The sequence below is a fragment of the Eptatretus burgeri genome, chromosome 7 (assembly GCF_056783735.1).
Source record: "Eptatretus burgeri isolate ZD-2024b chromosome 7, Ebu_testis_v1, whole genome shotgun sequence".
NCBI classification, from domain to species: Eukaryota; Metazoa; Chordata; class Myxini; order Myxiniformes; family Myxinidae; genus Eptatretus; species Eptatretus burgeri.
The window spans coordinates 68,243,722-68,264,748 of NC_140967.1; the positions used below are offsets into that span (position 1 = coordinate 68,243,722).

At 43.2% G+C, this 21,027-nt stretch overlaps 1 protein-coding gene across 9 annotated transcripts in view; it reads left to right on the forward strand.

Moving 5' to 3' along the window:
- Positions 1-21,027, forward strand: part of CTCF (CCCTC-binding factor) — a 114,928-nt gene that overhangs the window by 42,580 nt on the left and 51,321 nt on the right. For 7 of the 9 annotated variants that reach the window (XM_085888909.1, XM_085888908.1, XM_085888915.1 and 4 more), the window contains 3 exons: positions 8,112-8,337; positions 13,252-13,585; positions 18,634-18,769. In XM_085888909.1, the coding sequence (XP_085745035.1) occupies positions 8,112-8,337; positions 13,252-13,585; positions 18,634-18,769 (696 nt within the window). Of the gene's footprint in view, positions 1-2,043; positions 2,612-8,111; positions 8,338-13,251; positions 13,586-18,633; positions 18,770-21,027 lie in introns of those variants that run through there. The other 2 variants (XM_085888916.1, XM_085888913.1) reach the window with 2 other exon arrangements.

Here is a 21,027-nt window from a genome sequence, read left to right on the forward strand (position 1 = left end):
AAATTTCTGCTAAACTTAGCACGTAATATCTTGTGCACCCTTTGGCACTATGACTGGTAAGGGATCAACGAGTGTCCTTGTGCGTAAGACAAAAGAAGGCGATTTCAAATGAAAGCTATCGAGCAATACGAGCAGTGAGCACTGGTCAAGTGCTTGGACTGAAGGAATCTACCTTATGAATGATTTGTGGAAATGCTGATAAAATCAAAGCGAGTGCTCAGTGTTTTTCCATTATTGCAAAGAAAGTGAGTCACATTAACTGCAACGTGATTAACTGCAATGGCAGATGTTTAAGACCCTGCACCTTCCTCCCCTGTAACTCCACACCACAAGCAACACCATTTAACATAGATTGGTGAAGTTTCATTTTATTTTATTGAAATGTATGTGTGTCTGTGTGTGTTTGTCTGCCTTCCCCAGCCACCCACGTTTGTGACGCACAACCTCCGCTGATTACATTGTTTCTTATGAGAAAATTAGTTTTCTGTTGAAGGTTTTGAGCAAACACGGTAAATTATTGGAGTGCAACCACCACGATAAACCAATAATTGCTGTAAATGACACTCAAAGTCAGAATAATGAAACGAACAGCAGGAAACACATCCCACCACCACCCAAACATGGCGGCTCATGCTTGAATTACGCAGGAGGTGGGAATAATTTTTGTTGTTGTTTTTTACATTTTAGCTCACCTGGAATGTAGTTCCTGGGAGCTTGGGGACGGCGTGCCGTCCGTCCGTCCATCCGTCCATAAATACTTTCAACTTCTCTGAAACTGCACATAGGATTTCGCTGAAACTTTACCACAATGTTCCTCACCGTGTATGTACCAGAGTTTGTTCATGGCATTAAAAAAATCGGGCCCTAACAGGTTTTACGGGGGTTGCCTCCCAATATAGGTATTTGCTTTCTTCTCAGAAACTACACATGCAATTCTGATGAAACTTGACCAGAACCTTCATCACCCGTGACGTACCAAAGTTTGTTCACGGCATTAAAGAAAATCGGGGTCTGAGGTGGTCTACGAAGGGTGTTTACAAGGGGTTGCCCCCCCCCCCAAAGAGATATTTGCTTTCATCTCAGAAATGACACGCACAATGCCAATGAAACTTGACAGCAACCTTCACCACCCTTGGTGTACCAAAGTTTGTTCATAACGTTAGAAAAACCGGGCTCTAAGGAGGTATAAGGGGGATTGCCCCACAAAATATGTATTTGCTTTCTTGTCCGAAACCACGCACACAATTTTGATGAAACTTGACCCGAACCTTCATCACTCATAATGTACCAAAGTTTCTTCATGCTATTTTGAAAAATCAGGGGCTGAGGGATGTTATGGGGAGGAGGGGTGGTTTCCCCCCAAAATAGGTATTTTCTCTCTTCTCAGAAACTACACATAATTTTGATGAAACCTGACCACAACGTTCATCACCTGTGATGTACCAAAGTTTGTTCACTGCATTAAAAAAAAAAAAAACCATCGGTATTTACTTTGTTCTCCGTTAAATATTTTGTGGGTTATCCACGCCTACCAGTGGTTCGCTGGTTTTCTTATCCAGCTGCTACCAGGTGAGCGCCTGGGGCATTGCCCCTATTTTTCCCCTTTGTGAATCTAAGGATAATTTGTAACTTTTGTGGCTTTTTACAGTTGCAACATGTTTTTTTGTTTGTTTTTTTTTTTTTTGCTGTCAGCAGCCGCTTAAATTTTGTTCACACCAGCCGCTCTATATTTTGTTGTGGTTTCTATCATGTGTATTCAACATTTCTGAGTTTAATTTGCCAAAATTCAAAATCAAAATTTGCCAACGAAGAAGAGGGGAGGGGTGGGGTGGTGGGTGCGGGGGGAGACTGTACAACATAACTTCACGGGCGATTTGATGCACTGGACTGGACGCACCGGTTCTCTTCTCTTCTCCTGATGGAAGAGCAAAGTCGTGGGGCAACAATTGGGCACAACAAGCAAGGGGATATACGAACAGGAGAGGAAAAGAGAGAGAAGGGGATAGTCAGGAGGCCCAATGCAGAATAGTGTACGACCCTGCTGATTCCGTGTTAGAATAGTGCAACAGGTGTAAATTGACTGTCCAGACACACAGAAACGTGAATCAACTTGTTGCCAACTCTGGATATGGATAGTATGGCCGCCATGACAGTTTACAAAATGGTCGCCATTAAATACACTTTTCGTCATATTTCAGCCGCAAATTGACATGAAATTACAAAATTAGGGTCGATTTCCATGTTTTTGAGCATGCCTGAGCTGATGGGAGTATAGAAAAAAAACATTGCTCCATCCATTTTCTAAAAATAATATGACTTGTTTTTCACTATATTATTTTTAAAGAAATGTTCAGGCTCGAATTAGAATGTCTGATTATACAAACCACAATCAATGAATTTTACAACTTTGCTATAAAATGAACCTAAACTACATAACTGTGTGTTTTTCTGTTACCCAGGACTAACTGAAAAATGAAAGCCGCAAGATTTCTCACAGGGGGTTCAAGGGATCGAGAAGAAGAAGAGCATGTAGACTGGAATAAATGCTTTATTTTCCAGGACAGTTCAAAAACTAGCAAGTCAACGCCACTTCGAAAGACTACAATCGTTGGTGTGAAAACTGTAGCTGAATGTTGTAAAGAAAGAGAGAAATATAATGACGCTAAATATGTTGACTCATTCTCAAGAATCAGAAAATATTCTGTACCGGAGCACGTCGAAAAGATTCAATGGCACAAATTCTGCTATAGTGACTTTACTCATGCACAAAAAATAGACAGACTGAAGTCAAGGATTCAGCCACAATCTGTGACTTACGCAGAAGAGATACCCACAACATCAGGTTCCTCAGAGAAATACCATGTCCCAAAGTCACTAAGATCCGCGCACAGCGCTATGGATTGGTCAAAATGCGCTTTCTGCCAGACTGACATTCCTGGAAAAGCTGGTGTCCTGACAAATGTTGAATTTGATCACACATCATCCAGGATGCTTAGTTTGGCCCAATTTGACCCCACCATGCGTCACAGGTTTGCAGGTGTTTCAGACTTGATGGCAGCTGAAGGTAAATATCACCTCAAGTGTTATGTTTCTTTTCACAGAAAGTATAAAAAGGAGAGTGGAGAGAAAAACCAGTCTCCTGAAAGCATCTGTTTCAGAAATGTGATGAACCAGCTTGAGAAAGAGCTGCAGAAGGGACATGTGTTTACCCTGAAAAACATCTGGGAACACTACAGCATGCTGTTATTGAATGATTTTGGAATTGAGGCTGGAGCCTACAAAAGCTACAATTTCAAGCAGAAAGTGGAGGTTCACTTTGGTAGTGACAAGGTGACATTCGTGCAGCCATTGGATGTCACAAAACCCCTCATAGTTGCGTCCTCAACTGTAACAAAGTTTGCCATGAGAACCGCCGTGAATGATTTATCTGAAGAAGGTGAAAGTTCTGAAGAAGATGAATTGGCCCAGTGCAGTCTGCCTCATCATGAGAACGAAATCCTTAGCTGGATCTTCAGAGTGGGCATAAAGATTTACAGTGACGTAAAACACTCTCCAGGGCATAGCATTATCGGTGGACTGAACACAGAAAATGCAGAGCGAATTGTACCTGAAACCCTGTACATGCTTGTAAAGCTTCTTTGTGGTGGTGACAGCACTGACAAGATGGACAATGAAGAAGCGGATGAGACAGATACCAAGAACAAAGTTCTGAGCATCTGCCAAGACATTATTCATGTGGCTTCAGGAGGCAAAAAACTGACCCCCAAACACCTGGGCCTTGGCCTTGCTCTTCACCAGGCTACACGCTCAAAAGAGCTTGTCAATCTTTTCATGCAGCTGCACACACAGTTGGGTACGATACAGTGAGGCGCATTGACACAGCAATTGCCAATGATGTTATACAATGCTTCCGAGATAATGGAAATGTCATGATCCCAAGGAACTTTCTCAACATCCCAACTACCACAGGATATTTGAGATATTCTAATGACAACATTGACATAATTGAGGAGACGCTGACTGGGTCTGGCACTTTTCATGCAAGTCAGTGCGTGGCCCTCAGACGCAAGGGAGAACAAGAGCCAGTGATGGACATTCAGATTAAACCTGGCCGCTCCAAAGTTCTCAGTGCCCCTCCTGAAATGACAAGCGTCCAAGAGGCCAATATGACCAACTTGAAGCCAGAACCTGTTTTCTCTGAACCACTGCAGCATACATGGTACTCACCCATTGAACAGAAAATCAAAGCAGCCAACACTCAGGAGCTTGCCTGGATCTTGGCCAGATTGCATCAACAAAATAATCAGGCCGTTCCAGGCTGGAGTGGCTTTAACCAGAAGATATCCACAGTTGAGCCACCAGTGACAGTCATCGGGCCAATGCCGATTCTGAATGCCCCAGCACAGGACTTTGACACGCTGTGGACGGTTCTACAGAAATGCCAGGCAATGACAAAGAAGATTGGGGAGAAGTACACTGTCATCACTTTTGATGAACAGCTTTACTGCAAAGCAAAGATGCTGCAATGGGATAAGAACGGCTGTCAGGATCTGGTCATCATGCTTGGAGGATTTCATATCCAATTGAATTTCACGAAAGTACTCGGACAGTACATGGATTCGTCAGGCCTGGAGAACATTTGGATGGAAAGTGGAGTCCTTGGTGGAAAGGCATGTGAACAAGTAATCAAAGGGAAAGGGTGGAACCGTGTCATCCACGTTCACAAGTTGACTTTAGAGGCACTTTGGTCCGTTCTCTGGGCATGCTTCACAGCATGGGCCAAAGAAAATGACAAGCTCATCCGGGATGACTTGAAAGGTGCAGCTGGAAGAGTTTCAGATGCCTTTGCCAACAAAGATGATAGAGGAATGAATTCCTCTTTTGGAGAACTTTTGTCTGAGGTGGAAGAGGTGCAGGTCCTGTTTCAAGAGTTTGAAGCTACTTGTTCAGAAAATGCCACCTTTAGATTCTGGAGAACATACATGAAGTTGATCTCCATCCTCTTGAGGTTCACACATGCTCTTCGTGAAGGAGACTGGATCCTGTTCCTGACATAATTTGCTGAAATGTTCCCTGGTTTGCAGCATTTGATCATTTCCATTACTCTTGCTGGGGAGCTGTCTTCCTTGCTGACATGCACATGTTGCCGACAACAGCTCCAGAAGTGCATAGAGGTTTCCTTGCAGGAGACTTTGTCACAAAAGAAACAAAGCAGAAGTTCAATGAAATACCTGATGACCAGGCAATTGAACATGTGAACAAAGCCGGCAAAGTAGCTGGAGATTTGGTTGGAATAACAAAAACAGACTCTGCCCGTGACAGATGGGCTCTCTCTTTCAACGAAAGAGCTCAGCTTACCAGAGACACAAAAAACATGTTCACACTCGCTGGCAGTGAGGAAGACGACGATGATGAGAATGACTGTGCGCATAAAGATTTCGGTCCCAAGAGAATGATCCAAGACCAAGAGTATGTGCTAAAGCTCATTGACCTATTCAAGACCCACAATCCATTTGATCGCACTTCCCCAGAATTAGTCTCAATTACGACAGGGGACATTGCCAGTGATGTTGTGACAAGTGATCTCTTGAATGCTGAAATCACTGGAAAGCAGCTCGTCATAGACTTCGTGGAGGACCGGTTGATCAATAAGACAACAAGGTTTCATGACAGAATCAAGTCTAAGAATCTGCACACTTTCGAGAGCATGTACACTGTTGAAGTCAAAGTGGGAAAGGAAAAAATGGTCACACTAAAGGCAGACAGAAAACTTCTGACACGTGTGGTGACAGCAATGCAGGCAGGCCGAGACGTTGACATGAACAAAATGCTGGAGCAAGAGATATGCGCAGTTCCTCTGTCATTGGCAATGCCTAATGGCAGATTACGTCTACCTCTGAACAAAGCTGACCTTGGCAAGATTCTCCAGCAAGGCTTGCCAAACGTTGCTCCAGAACCGTTATCGACATGCACTATCATCGATGGCATGGCACTGATCCAGGCACTCGGGAACAGGATGAATGCTAAAACGCTTGGTGAATGGGCAGATTCTGTTGCAGATCATATTAGTCATGTTTTTTAAAACTATTGCTCCAGGGTTGATCTTGCCTTTGATCAGTATAGGAAGAAAACGATCAAATCAACAGCTCGAAGTCAGAGGATACGGGGCAAGAAAGCAATCAGAAGAGACGTGCAAACAAGAAGCCAGTCCATGGGGCAATGGAATACACTCATCTGCCTCGATGAAAACAAAGCTAGCTTAGCAAATTTTCTATGCACATAGTTAGCAAACAAGTTCCAGAATCACGAACAGGAGCTGGTACTGAATGGAGGCTTCACAGATCCTGCAAAAGTGTGGACGTCGTCAGGGAGAGATGTCTCACACTTGTCATCTCCTGAGCACGAAGAGGCTGATACTCGCATTCTTCTCCATGCCAAGGAAGCATATGAACAGGGGTACATGCAAACTGTTGTTGTTAGCCGGGACACTGATGTCCTCATTCTCCTTGTTGCCTATCAGCTGCATCTCAGTCCCTTTCTCTGGATGAATGCAGGGACACCCAAAAAGCAACACTACATTCCCATTGACTCCATCAATATCCCAGATTCGCAGAGGGAGTCACTTCTGGCATTTCATGCAGTGACAGGTTCAGACAGCACAAGCCAGTTTGCTGGAATTGCGAAGCGCTCTGCATGGGCTGTCTTTCAAAACAACTCCCACCTGTTGAATAACCTAGGCAAAGAGGAAATTCCTGATGAGAGTGTGATTGCAGATGCTGAGTCATTTGTCTGCAGGCTTTATGACCCTCATGGCCAAGATAACTCAATTCAGCGAGTAAGATGTGATCTGTTTCTCAGTCTGACCAAAGCTATTGAGAATCTGCCTCCAACTCGCGATGCTCTGATTCTACACATCAAGCGAGCACACTACCAGACATTTGTGTGGAGAAGAGCCTTGGAATCTGAACCACATCTACCTGCACCTGAGAACTGTGGGTGGGAACAGGTCGTCAAAGATGGCAACGAGACATTTCAGCCGCGACTCATGACTGCACAGCCTATTACTGCTTACTGTGTAGAACTGACGACATGCAAATGCCGTGGGTCATGCTCAACTCGACGGTGCAAATGTACACGGAATGGACTGCCTTGCACGAAAGCATGTGGATGCAAAGCCCTTTGTAGGAACCCGTTCAGTGTACAAGCCGATCAATAGCTCTGAAAATTGTACTTGGGTGTTCTCACAACACTTTTCTCTTCTGCAAAGCAATGTAATTTTGTGTTAGAAAGAATCTGACAGCTGTTGAAATAACCTTTGACTGACTGTAAACCCATCTCCATCAATAGTGCTAAACGTTTTCTTTTTCACATTTGTTGCTCGTATGTGCATTTTCAATTTCGTCTTTAAGTTGTCAATTATGTGAAAAGTTGTGATCCAGTACAAAAATAAAGCACAAAATAGTGTTCCTCGTGTCAGATTACATAGTATTTCACAATTATGACAAATTTCTGGCTAGTACAATTTGCAGTAAGAAAAAGACTAAATCTGATGGCGGCCATTTTGATTACTGTCATGGCGGCCATAATATTCAGATGCAGACTTGGCAACAAGTGGAACTAGACTTGGTCATGCCTAGACTCTTCAAAAACACCAGTTGCACCATTCTAACATGAAATCAGCAGCGAACCTATTTTCTAGGCTAGCTACAGATTTTGGCTTCTAGACTAGGAGGAAACACTGAAATCAACAAGAACGTTGGTTTAGGGATGGTTAATGGGGGTAATTAAGGTCATGTGTCAGGATGGGGGATAACATTTAACATTCACTTTGGAAAGCATCATGCAGGCCTAGTTCCATCACGTACTTTGTACGGTTCAGACTGATGCAGTAATGTGAGATTGGGGTGAGTTTGGGGGCAGTGGGAAAGGGGGCTGTCAAAAAATCCTTCATATTTGTGTCCATGATTATATGATGATGTGTCTTGTGATATTCTTGCTTGAGCATACTTGCTGGTGGGATACAAGATATTATCTTATTCAGGATTATGTTTCCAAACTGCTTTCTGATTTTGTTAATGGCATACCTATTATTTTTGTTTTTTTTACCCCAGCTGTAACCACTTCAGTAGTATCGGGATCAACCACTGAAGGCCTGGTGGTGCATGTTGGCTCTGGAGGCCTTGTTGCTGAGGTCGTAGGCGTATCAGAGGATGGAACTGTAACAGTCGGAACGGGCGACGATGGAGGCAGTAGCATTGTGACTGAAGGTCTTGTCACTGAGATCATTCCTATCAACCAGGCTGGTACCTCTGAGCAGGGGCAAGGACCCATCATCAGGTGCTCTTATGTGAACAGAGACCATGCTTGCTAAATGTGTGACCTGTTTTGTTAGACTGGTAGTGCAATAGTTAGAGTGTCAGCTCCAAGTCTGGGAGGTCAGCGGTTCAAACCCCGGCCCAGTCATACCAAAGGCTTTTAAAATGGTGCGTGCTGCTTCCTTGCTTGACATGTAAAATGATAAGAGCATGGACAAACAGCCTAAGGTTGGCATCGATGGGGACGATGAAATTCCTCCTTAGGAAATGCCCTGCTGAGTGCGGTGATAAAAGTGGTGCCTTTGTTGTGACATTGCTGGCACCCAGAGTACCCCAAGAAGTGATGGCACTTCCCCCAAGCTCAGTGGCTGTTTGTCTTGTTTAACAGATTTATGTTGTGTTGCGCATGTTCGTTTGTACGTATCTGTGTGTGCGAGATGTTTGAGTGACAGCTCCATTATGAGCCTTAGATCCTGAATATAAAAAAGATTGTGTTTTTCATTCTCAATCTTTATGTTCTTCCCTTTTTTAAGATTCTTTGATTCATTCCATGATATTATGTCAAAAAATAGTGTGCTTGTGGGCATACATATTTACCCTCGCCGAAGGATTCGGAGAGGGTATTGCATTTTGGTTCGTTCGTTACTTGGCGAAATCTTCGATTTTTTTTCAAGTATGTTGGTCTGTTCCGTTTGTTGGTTTGTTTGTTTGTCTGGTCGTCTACAGCCCAAACGGCTGGACCAGTCGTTCTTAATTTTTTACACCTGATAGGCAATCCACCTGAGACGGTCCGCGTCCAAACCCCGTCTTAATCGGACTAAACATCACGACGTGACATCACACAACGTGAAAACACATTTTTGGACATAACTCAGTGACCGGAAGTCGTAGCTACTTCTGGTTGACGCCAAATTAAACTTCATTCAAATATCTAAATGATTACTAAATGCATCTTATTACAAATTATGCATAGTTTTTGCAAGCGTATGACGTCAACGTTTTGTCTATTGATGTCATTTAAAAAATATATTTACGCTCGTGTGCAGCCGAAACTACTGAAGCAATCGTTCTCAAATTTTAGCATCTGATAGCCAATCTTGCTGAAATAGTCTGGGATCAAATCACGTCATAATCGCACTCAACGTCACGATGTTACGTCAAAAAAAGGTGAAAACAAGCTTTTGAACATAACTCAGGAACCGGAAGTCGTAGCGACTTCCTGTTGACGCCAAAACAAACTTCAATTCAATATCTTAATGTTTTAAAATGCATGTTAGTACAAATTATGCACAGTTTTCGCAAGTGTATGACATCAAAGTTTTTAGCTATTGGCGTGATTTAAAAAAAATTCTATTTGTTCTGTTTTTCTTACAGGTCACAATTCTTAACCAATTTGGATGAAATTTTAACAACTGATAGAAATCCACAGTGCAAAAAGATGTGTGACTTTTGGTGATGTTCACGATCAGGATCTGGATTCTGCATCACTTTATATTATCGCCCATTATAAACCAATGGGGAATTTTGTGAATTACACATGGCTATTTCTCAAACAGTTTTGCACTTATTATATTGAAACTTATACTGTCTATTTATGCATCTAATATTAACGTGTACAAAGTTTGATCGAAATGACCCAAGGTCAAGGTCAGGGTCACCCAAAACATGAAAAACACACATATAAAATACATATTTTTGTTTTACAACATATTTCAAACCTGATAGCGGGATCGTAAAGCTGGTTGCAAAGAAATGTTCCGAGGTATTTTCAAATATTTTCTATGATCAGAATGAAGGCAACAAGCACCAATGATAAGTTGTTGAATGCCACATGGTGGCTTTAAATGAGTTGTGAAAATTTTCAATCTGCTGCCGTTACCATGACAACGCGCGCCTGATAATTGTTATTTGTGACGTCGCGTCATTTTATTAATGTACGAACAAATAAACACCACACATTCCATGACATTACAGCTTGGACCACCACACGAAAAGGTCAACTAATTTGCCAAGTGTCGTGCAAAGCACGATTTTTCATTTGTCTGTTGGTTTGTTAGTTGGCCAAAAAAAAAATTGGTCAAGTATGTTGATCGCCTCCATTTGTTGGGTCGCCGAAATAGGTGACCCTTATTGTCAGTAATTCTGTCTGTTTGTTTGGATGTTCGTTTGTCATCAACATAATTGGTAGTAAACGTGGGCGGATTTTGACAAAACTCGGGTGGTCGGTACATCTTATGACCTAGTGCTTTGGAAATTGTGATGGTTGCAAGGGACGCTTTGGTTCCCTTGCAACAACTGAAAAACCTTCAAAATCGGTACCGTTCACGCGAAATCAATTCTGAAAGCCATTATCCCACGTAGGGTTATGAAATGTGGCACGAATGATCTATAGGTGATGTTCTATCAAATATATTCCGGTTTTTGTGATTTATGGAATACTTTACCCGCAGCACCCCCTACAATTAGGGTATGCGCGAAAATTGGCGAAAATTGAAGGCCCCCTAGCGACCAGGTGAGTGCATCGATACGAATGAAACTTTGCAGGTTCATGGTACTCAATGAGTACTACAACTTTGCCTCAGGACATATTGACCAATTTCGCTTAGGTCAGGGGTCAAAGGTCAATTAGTGCAAAAATCGATAATATGCGAGAGCTGGAGGTGCCTTCGCGCCAAATGCTACTCCTCCTAGGGTTATGGTCGGATGGTCATGAAAATTCACACGAATCGTCTGGAATACATTGTGCACAAACGATCAAGCCGGGTTTTCGATTTATATCTTTGTTCACCCACAGCACCCCCTCGAACTTTGGGGATTTCTGATTTCAAACCGCATTTTCGGTACTTTTCATTCAAATGGATACCGCGTAGTTATCAGTAGATGGAACTGGATGAGATTTGATATGCGTAATCTTAAGGTGATTCCCTATCCGCTAAATGACATCCATTTTGCTCTATATCTTATAGTTTCCATGCTCGGCGACCCATCGCCGCCTACCGGCTTGTTTATGTGTTTGTTTGTCTGTCCGCTTACCTCCAGCCCAAACTGTTCAACCGATCGTTCTGAAACTTTCAGAGATTAATGTCTCTGACCCTGCGACGGTCCTGCATTGAAGTTTCGTAACATTTGGTCGACCGAAAAGGTCTACATAGGCCAATTTGAGCCAAATTTTCTAAAATCCTCAAATTTCATTCGATTGACTTGAAATTTGAACAGAATTTGCATATCACGTCAACAAATTCAACCACCGATTACTTTTGAGGTTATCATAGGTCAAAAGCTCAACCCAAAATAGGCCAAATTTTTATATTGTTTCTAAAATCCTCAAATTTCATTCGATTGACTTGAAATTTGAACAGGGTTTGCATATCACGTCAACAAATTCAACCACCGATTACTTTTGAGGTTATCATTGGTCAAAAGGTCAACCAAAATAGGCCAAATTTTTATATTGTTTCTAAAATCCTCAAATTTCATCCGATTGACTTGAAATTTGAAGATCATTTGCATATCAGGTCACTGATTTCAACCAACCATTTAAAATTGAGATCAAATTGGGCCAAATTTTCTAAATTCCTCAATTTTCATCCGATTGACATGAAATTTGAAGAGCATATGCATATCAGGTCACTGACTTCAACCACCTATTAATTTTGAGGTGAACATAGGCCATATTTCTAAAATCCTCAATTTTAATCAAATTAACTTGAAATTTGAAGAGCATTTGCATATCAGGTCACTGAATTCAACCACATTAATTTTGAGGTAAACATAGGCCAAAAGGTCGACGTAGGCCAATTTGGGCCAAATTTTCTAAAATCCTCAATTTTTATCCGATTGACTTGAAATTTGAAGAGCATTTGCATATCAGGTCGCTGAATTCAACTACCAATTAATTTTAAGGTCAAAAGGTCAACACAGGCCTAATTTATAAAATTGATAGATGGGGCCAAAACAAAATATGTCACTTCATCTCAAAAAGTTGTGGACGAGTCATGAAAAAACAAGGTGGAGTTGAATAGGTGACGAGAACAAGTGGATTAGATTTTGGTTCGGATCCAGCCCGTCAGTGGGATACAAAATGTGAACTGTTCCACTTGGCAGAGTTATGCGCTCTACTGAGTGCCATTCTACTTTGTGCTGTTTTGTCTTGTTGTCACTCCATGAGTGACTTTTTCATTTGTTTGTCTGTCTGTTTGTCTACACAGAACTTTCATGTTTTTCTCCGCAACCGCTTGTCGGATTGAGACGAAATTTTCACCATTGCTGCGACGACTCATGTAGAATGTTTTAATGATAATTATAACGTCATAGGTCACGTGGTGTGGCAGCCATATTGAAAAAAATTGGGAAAAATTTGGACCTCTGTATCTCTGAAACCACACCAAGGAAAAAATTTAAACTTGGTGCATTGCAAGTACTCCTCATTGGGAATGAGTGTGATTTTTTTTTAATGATGTCATAGGTGCCCTCGTTATGCTGTCATAAGTGCATATGTAGAACGCTACATCAGTATAAAAAAATTTTTGAGGGTCATCGGGAAAAAATGGTCCACAATTTTTTTTGATGATGTCATTGGTCACGTCATTTGGCAGCCATATTGTTTTGTTTAAAAAAAAAAAAACCTTCAAATATCTTCTCTGAAATGGCTGAAAAGATCGAGGCGAAACTTTACACATATGACCGCCTATCCATGAGGACAAAAGGGTCACACATATGACGTCATTGGTAACATTGTTTTGCAGCCATATTGGATTTATCCAAAAACCTACAAAAATTCACCACTCAAAAGAAGTCCTGGTGAGGGTTTACAATCTCTCATTGCTCGTTTTCTTGTTCAATTTGTCGTCACGTGTTTTACAGTGCATTTGGAGTTTGAGAAATTGCATAGATCTCTCTTGCCATGTTCCTTATCATATCCCTACTGCATTTGCAGCCACACACTCCCACTTCCCATGGGGGTTCAGGTGGTAAAGGTGGGGCCCAATGGAGAGGTGAGCATGGAAGATGATGCCGAATTGGAAAACATGGTCGATGGTACACCAATGGAAAGTCTTGAGGATTCTAAAGTCCATCTCGCTGGAAGCCTGGAAGTTACTGTGCATGATGGGGTGAACATGGCAGTTGAGATCAAGCCTTCTGTGGATGAAGAAGAATCGACGAAGGAAGAGAGTGAGGAGAAGGAAAAGCAAAGTGATCCTGATTATCAGCTTCCAAGCAAGAAGCCTATCCGCAAGGGCAAGAGGAACAAGCTGCGGTACAAGGTTGAAGTAATTCTCATTTTGCTACACATCATATTAATGAATGTTATTGCTATTTTATCCACTTGCCCCTCCCCCCATGCCCTCCCCCCATGCCCTCCCCCCTCCCCTAAGTTAACCGTATGTAGAAAGCAGAGGGGTATTATTAGCTTTTCTGGAATTGGAATTCCATCACATGACCGGAACTTTGTCAAAATGGTGGCCTTCGTAAATTTTTTGGAAAATTGTGTAAATTCCTTTTAAAATCTTCATCTCCAGGACCTACCAGTCAAAATGCTACCAAATTTGGGTTACAACATTCAGTCAGGGCCCAGATAAGTTACAGGTCCAGTGGTCCTGTTTTTATATTTTTTTTCGCCGGGAGAGGTAGGTCAGGTCAGGTATGGGAGCATGTGCCAGAACAGCGCGTCGCTGCGTCCACTTTCCACCGGTACTCCATTGGCTTCCGTCTGGCCATCCTCCAGGCAGATGCCAGGCCCATCCCCATCTCCTTGAGATGATGGTCAACCTGTTGCAACCATGAGGCACGTGGTCAGCCCACTGGCCTCCTCCACTCATGAGACTCCCTCGCTGAGAGAATCTGGTGAGCAGGATCAGCGTCAAGAAAACGAGCCACATGTCCATACAGCCGCAACTGACGCTCACGGACTATGCAGGTAACAAATCTCATCCGAGTCTCTCTCAGCAACCGCTCGTTGGACACAAAATCCGACCAGCGATAGCCAAGGATTCTCCGAAGAGACCTGGTACCAAAGGAATTAAGTCTCCGTCTCAGATCCCTGGTCAGAGTTCAAGTCTCACATCCGTAGAGCAAGACTGGAAGCACCAAGCACCTGAAGACTCGGACTTTCATCCTCCCGCACAGGTACCGGCAGCACCACACCCCATGATCCAGTGAATCCATGACTCCCCAGGCCCGACCCAGACGTCTATTGACCTCTGACTCGCAGCCAGCAGAGACATGAATATCACTGCCAAGGTAAGTGAATCTCTCCACGACTTCAACATCCTCACCACAAACAGACACAGACAGGACAGCAGCATCCAAGATGTCACCGAAAGCCTGGATCTTAGTTTTGACCCAAGAAACCCGTAATCCCAACTGCTCCGACTCCTCATTCAGCACCTCGAGGGCCCCCAAGAGGATGTCTAAAGTCTCCGCAAAGATGACTGCATCATCTGCAAAATCAAGGTCCGAGATCTTGACATTCCCAAATGATGCACCGCAACTTGATCTCTCCGACATCCTCCTTAAAATCCAGTCCATACAAGTGCTGAAAAGTGTGGGGGCAAGTACACATCCCTGACGAACTCCAGTAACAACTGGAAATAAGTCAGAGATGGTACCACCACACTTCACAGCACTCTCAGTACCAGTAGAGTTCAGACATCAGATCGATCAGTTTTGGTGGCACCCGACGAAGACCAAGAATCCTCCAGAGGACATCCCGATTCACTGAATCGAATGCTTTACAGAGATCAACATAGGCTGCAAGCAGCCCCTGCCGAAACTCTCATCTGCGTTCGGTGAGGACACGGAGTGCAAGGATACGGTCAATCGTTGACCTCTTTGGTGTAAAGCCTCACTGCTCTGGACGCTGGTGCTCAAGCAGATGGTGGCGAACCCTATCAAGAATTATCCGAGCAAAGACCTTGCCCGGCACTGAGAGCAGCGTCACCCCTCGGTAGTTGTTGCAGTCTTGGCGATCACCCTTCCCTTTCCAGAGAGGGACAACAAGGCCCCTCTTCCAGTCAGTTGGGATGATGCCTGTGTTCCAGGCAGAGCACAAAACTGCATGCAACGACACGAGTGCAGCATTTCCACCAGCCTTGAGAAGTTTGGCATGGATGCCACAGATCCCTGGAGCTTTGCCCCGTTTCAACTGGTTCACCGCAGCCCGTGTTTCCACAAGCGAAGGTGGACCACAGTTGATTCGAGGGTCAGCAACAGGGATTGTAACACCCTTGACGTCCAACTCGACAGCTGGGGGATCAGCCTGGTACAACCGCTCAAAGTAACCGGCCCAGCGGGCCTTCACTTCAGACTCCTCTGTCAAGAGCCTACCACTCTCTGCTCGAACTGCAGTGCTCCGAGGGATGGGCTTGGATGAACGTAATGCGCGAATTCCCCTGTAAGCGGGACGAGAATCACCTGTCCACAGGTGATGCTCTACCCCTCACAGATTCCTCGCACATAGGCCTCCTTGTCCACCCTCAGTGCACGTACAGTTTTACGCCTCAGCTCCCTGAACAGCTCAGCTCTGCCATTCAGCCTGGCCCTGCGACTCTGGTCAATGGTATCCAGTGTCCCTTGAGAGACAAAATTCTTCTTTGCCCTGCGGTGAGCTCCAAGGCATCCACCGGCAACATCAAGGACGGTGGTCTTGAAGGCGCTCCACAACTCTTCAGGACCCCCCAAAGCACCCAGACCCCCCAAGTGTCCACTCAGCCTGTTCGCAAACTCTTCAGCTACTCTCTCATCCCTGAGCTTGGCAACATCCAGCCTAGGCTGGGATGGTACCATTCTCCAGGATTTAAGGTGCAGCTTTAGAGTTGCTACAACAAGCCTGTGGTCAGTATTGAGGAACTGAGCACTCCGGTAGACCCTGCAGTTCTGGATCATCCTCCAACGACCGTCAATGAGGACATGGTCAATCTCCTTTGCCACACCGCCAGCGTTGGAATACCAAGTCCAGCGATGAGCTTGTGGGCCCTGAAACCATGAACCAGCCACCCTAAGTCCATGACTTCTTGCAAAGTCAAGGAACTTAGTGCTATTCTGGTTCATAGTTCCTGACCCATGGGGACCAACACACACCTCATAACCATCCCTATCAGTTCCAGTCGATGCATTGAAATCCCCCAAGACTAGAAGTGTATCTCGTCTGGGGCACTGATCAACCACAGACTCGAGTGTGGCGTAGAATGCATCCTTCACGGTGAGTTCACTCGCCTCAGTCGGAGCATAAACAGAGACCAGGGAAATGACACCTAAGGAGTGACGAATCCTTAATCTCATAATACGCTCGTTGACCGGTGTTACCTCAATTATCATTGGGGTCAGCTTATTGGACACAGCTACAGCAACTCCTTGGGTATGGTGACCATCAGAGTGACCAGACCAATAGTAGGTGTAACCACCCACCATTATCTCGCCGCAATCCGCTCTCCGAACCTCAGAGAGAGCTGCAATCCCGATGTCCAAACGCTTGAGCTCAGATGATAACAGAGACAGGTGATCATCCTCTCTTAGGGATAGGACATTCCAGGCACCCACCCGAAGGGACCGCCTCAGGTTAACCCAAGGAGACCGCCGTCTGGTGGACGACACCTCAGCACCACTCTGACACACTCTCCCGCAATTGAGAGGTAGGTTGATGTCAATTCATTTATAACTGAAATTCAGACTAGCAGAGTTGTTCATTCATTTGAATCGAGGGAGTAAGAATATACAAAGACCTGTAGCTGGTCAGTTTGATGTGTCCCTTTTGTCTGTTTGCCCTACAAGGTGAACTGTGCCATTCCACACTGAACCCCACTGTGTACATCCTGAATCACATTTTGCACTGCAGAAGATTGTTGATAATGTTTTACTCTATACACTCCCCCCCCCCCCCGCCCTCATCTTACCTTAACTTCATCTTGCTCTTATCATTCTATCTCATATTTATCAATATTTTAGCATAGCATGTTTCACTTTGAGCGAGTTATGCAAATGTCACTTGTATTGTTGTGAAGTTCTTGCCCTTGACAACTACCATCTCCTTTTAACCTCCTTTCTCTATTTTCTCCTTCCTTCCACACTGACAGTGGTCTGAAAAAGTTTTCATGCCCTCCAATAATGCCACATTTATATGAATTATGTAGAAACAATTTTTCCAAATGATCTTTTTTATTCATAACTGAAGAGATCAAACTAAACACTTGTAATTGAAAGAGGTTACATGTCAGGAATACCAGCAAAAAACATGTACAAATCAAAATTCACTGGTTGTAAAGGTATTCAGCCCCTTAGGTCAATACTTGGTGGAAGCACCTTTTGCAGCAATGACTGCTATGAGTCTTTTTGGGTAAATCTCTACCAGCTTTACACAGTGAGATGGTGAAATATTTGTCCATTCTTCACGTGAAAATTGCTCTTGTTCTGCCAAATTTGATGGGGATCATTGATGAACTGCAATCTTCAAGTCTCGCCATAAATGTTCAATTGGGTTCAAGTCAGGACTTTGGGCCACTCAAGAACATTTTATTTTCTTCTTATTCAGCCACTCCAGTGTGGCTTTAGCTTCGTGCTTCAGATCATTTTCCTGCTGAAATGTGAATCTCCTACCCAGTTTCAGATTAATGGCTGACTCAGGCGGGTTTTCATCGAAGATTCTCCTGCACTTTTGCACCGTCCTACTTTCCACCTTCCATTGTCTCTTCTATCCAGACAAGTTTGTCAGTCCCTGCTGATGAAAATCAGCCCCATAACATGATGGGGCTGCTTTCAATATTTTAGCGTGCTTTGTCTCGCATATCAATTGGTTTGACATGACCTTGGTTGTACAGTCCATAAACCCCCACCATGCTTGACAGTGGGGATGGCGTTCACTGGGTGAAGTGCAGTGTTAGGATTGCACCAGACATAACGCTTTTAATTTAGATCAAAAAGTTGAATTCTTTTGTTTTTTTACCACAAAACTTTTCTCCACATGCCAGCAGTGTCATGAAGATTTCCTCTGCAATTTGTTTCACCCATTTATGGATTGTACAACCAAGGTCATGTCATACCAATTCAGACAATACTGTCTTCAGCAGGAATTGGATAAGAGCTTTTATTTGTTTTAGCACAAGGGAGTTGAACCCCAATTCATGGCACAGTGGTGTTTGCTTTGTCTATTTTCGCTTGTCAGTGATCTTGGTTTTCAAGATCATAATCCCTGAAGATTATGTGTGCAGCATATGATTGTAAAATCCAAATGCGTATCCATAACTGTCAATGATTAAATTTTCTTGAACGATGTGCACATCTAATAATTGTTTCTCTGTCCTTGTTTCTCCTTTTGTGACAACAGGAAGCAAATGAGCAAGACATATCCGTGTACGATTTTGAGGACCAGGAGGGTGAACGTCTCGTGAGCAGTCAGGACGTCGGTGTGGAGAAGGCCATTACGCCCAAACCGCCAAAGCCAACTAAGATCAAAAAGAAAGGTGAAGCACATGTTGAAAATGAATTCAGGTCAAGAAAACGCCATGCTTTTGACTCCTTTGATATATTTTCGAAATTATAAAGTACAAAAAAAAATTGGTGTTAATTTTTTTTACTGATGGCTTTTTTTCCTCTCCAGTTTTTACCTGTCTCCTTTTTCAGGCTCATGGAAGAGCTAACACACACACACACACACACACACACACACACACACACACACACACACACACACACACACACACACACACACACACACACACTTAAATTCAAACATGCCAGACAACTAATGATGTCCCCGAACCAAGTTCCTGAATTCAAACAAGGCGAGTTGAGCTTCTGAGACGAGTTTCAGTCAAACCAAGTTGGCTATCAACTCGGAAACAAACTCGGATCTTTTCTGTCACGTTAAATTATTCAATTGCAGTATTTTTCAAGTGTGTGTAGTAGAAGTGTGTTAGTATATGACAACATGTTTCTCTTCATGAGTTTCAAAGGAAAATGTTACTGTAATCTGTCACTGTAACCATGCACTGTCTAACTTGTTGGTCATGACCGTGGGTCTCATGATGTAGCTGGCTCTGGAGTGAGTGAGGTCCAATCAGCTGTGGTTGTTGTTCTTTGTGTGCTCCTTCCGAGTACTTTTATGTATTTTTCTATTGCTTTGAGAAGTATTACGATATATAATTTTGTATGCTCCTTCCATGTCATTTGAAAGGTTTCTTGCTTTGATAGAATAATCAGATTCCTTTCAAACCGCTGCATGAAGAAACCATTAACGCTGCTTCTTTAAACGCTGAAAGAGCCTTTTTTGAAAGGCAACTAACTTTGTGATTAAACAAACGAGTTTTTATTCCAAGTAAAAACGATTATTAGCTTTCCAACAAAGTAAATTAAATCTTTTGTGATAAATCCTCGCCATTCCCTGAGTTCACCACAAATACTGAGACCAACAGCTTATGGGAAAAAGGAGGATAGGTTCCTGACACAAAAATAACCATATTTTGACAACAACAAATGATGTAAAAGTGCAATAATCATGTGATTAACATATTCATGTTCAATATTTTCACGCAAATAAACCACCCATTGGTATACCCAAATACCCCACACCTGGGGAAAAAAGTGCTCTAGGAAAATTTCAGCCACCTATAACCCCCACACATGTATACCCCGCATACCAGGGGTTTGTTCAGTTACGAAGTTTCTTGTAGAGCGCTCGCCTATTGGCTTAAGCACTCAAACAAGCACTCCATTCAAATCCGTTGAAAAGGAAGGGCTGGCTTGGCAAGCGCTAGCTAGCTGCTTGGTAACTGAACCCTGCTTTGCCAAAATTACCAAGTTAGATCTGAACCTAGTTTTTGTTAGAGTCCTTTCATTACAGCCAACGCAGAACTATATGGCAGACAAACGCAGCCTTTAACACTGGAATGGCACTTGGAAGAGCACATACCTCCGCCATACTGCGCTGTTTACTTTTTGTATCCCACTGATGGGCCGGATCTGCATCCGAACCTGAACCAAAATCATATTGGCTTGTTATTGTCATCTTTCCAAATTGACCATCAGTTTTGTCATAATTTGTCCATAACTTTTTGAAATATTATGCTATATATCATTTTGGCCCAATCTCCTTAGTGAAGAATCCCTTAAAATATTTTTATTCTTCCGCACCAAGGGTGCCGGAGGCATTATGTTTCCGGGTTGTCCGTCCGTCCATCCGTCTGTTCGTCCGGATTTTTGTTTACGCGATAACTCAAGAAGCAAATTGTAGAATTTCATCAAACTTGGTAAAAAGGTAAAGTAAGACAGGGCAATTAAGTGATTTGATTTTGGGCCAGATGTGATAAAGGTCAAGGGTCAAAGGGCAAGGTCAAACTCTGAAATTTCCTGTTTACGCCCTAACTAAAGAAATATTAGACAGAATTTCATCAAACTTGGTAAAAAGGTAAAGTTAGACGGGGCAATTAATTGATTAGATTTTGGGGCAGATATGATAAAGGTCAAGGGTCAAATATGTCAATACTCGTGTTTGTGCGGGAGAGACCCATCGACTGCGTGCAGTCAAATTGCTCTAGTTTTATTTCTCGTGTCTGGATCCGGATTGTCACCAAAATCTAATGAATTTGTCCTTGTCACACACCAAACTTGTCCACCAAGTTTAGTCTGAATCCATCCATGAATCCTTTTTGAGATATCCTGTTCACAGACAAACAAACAAACAAGAAGAAGACGTCGTGCAGAGCACGATACTTACAAAATC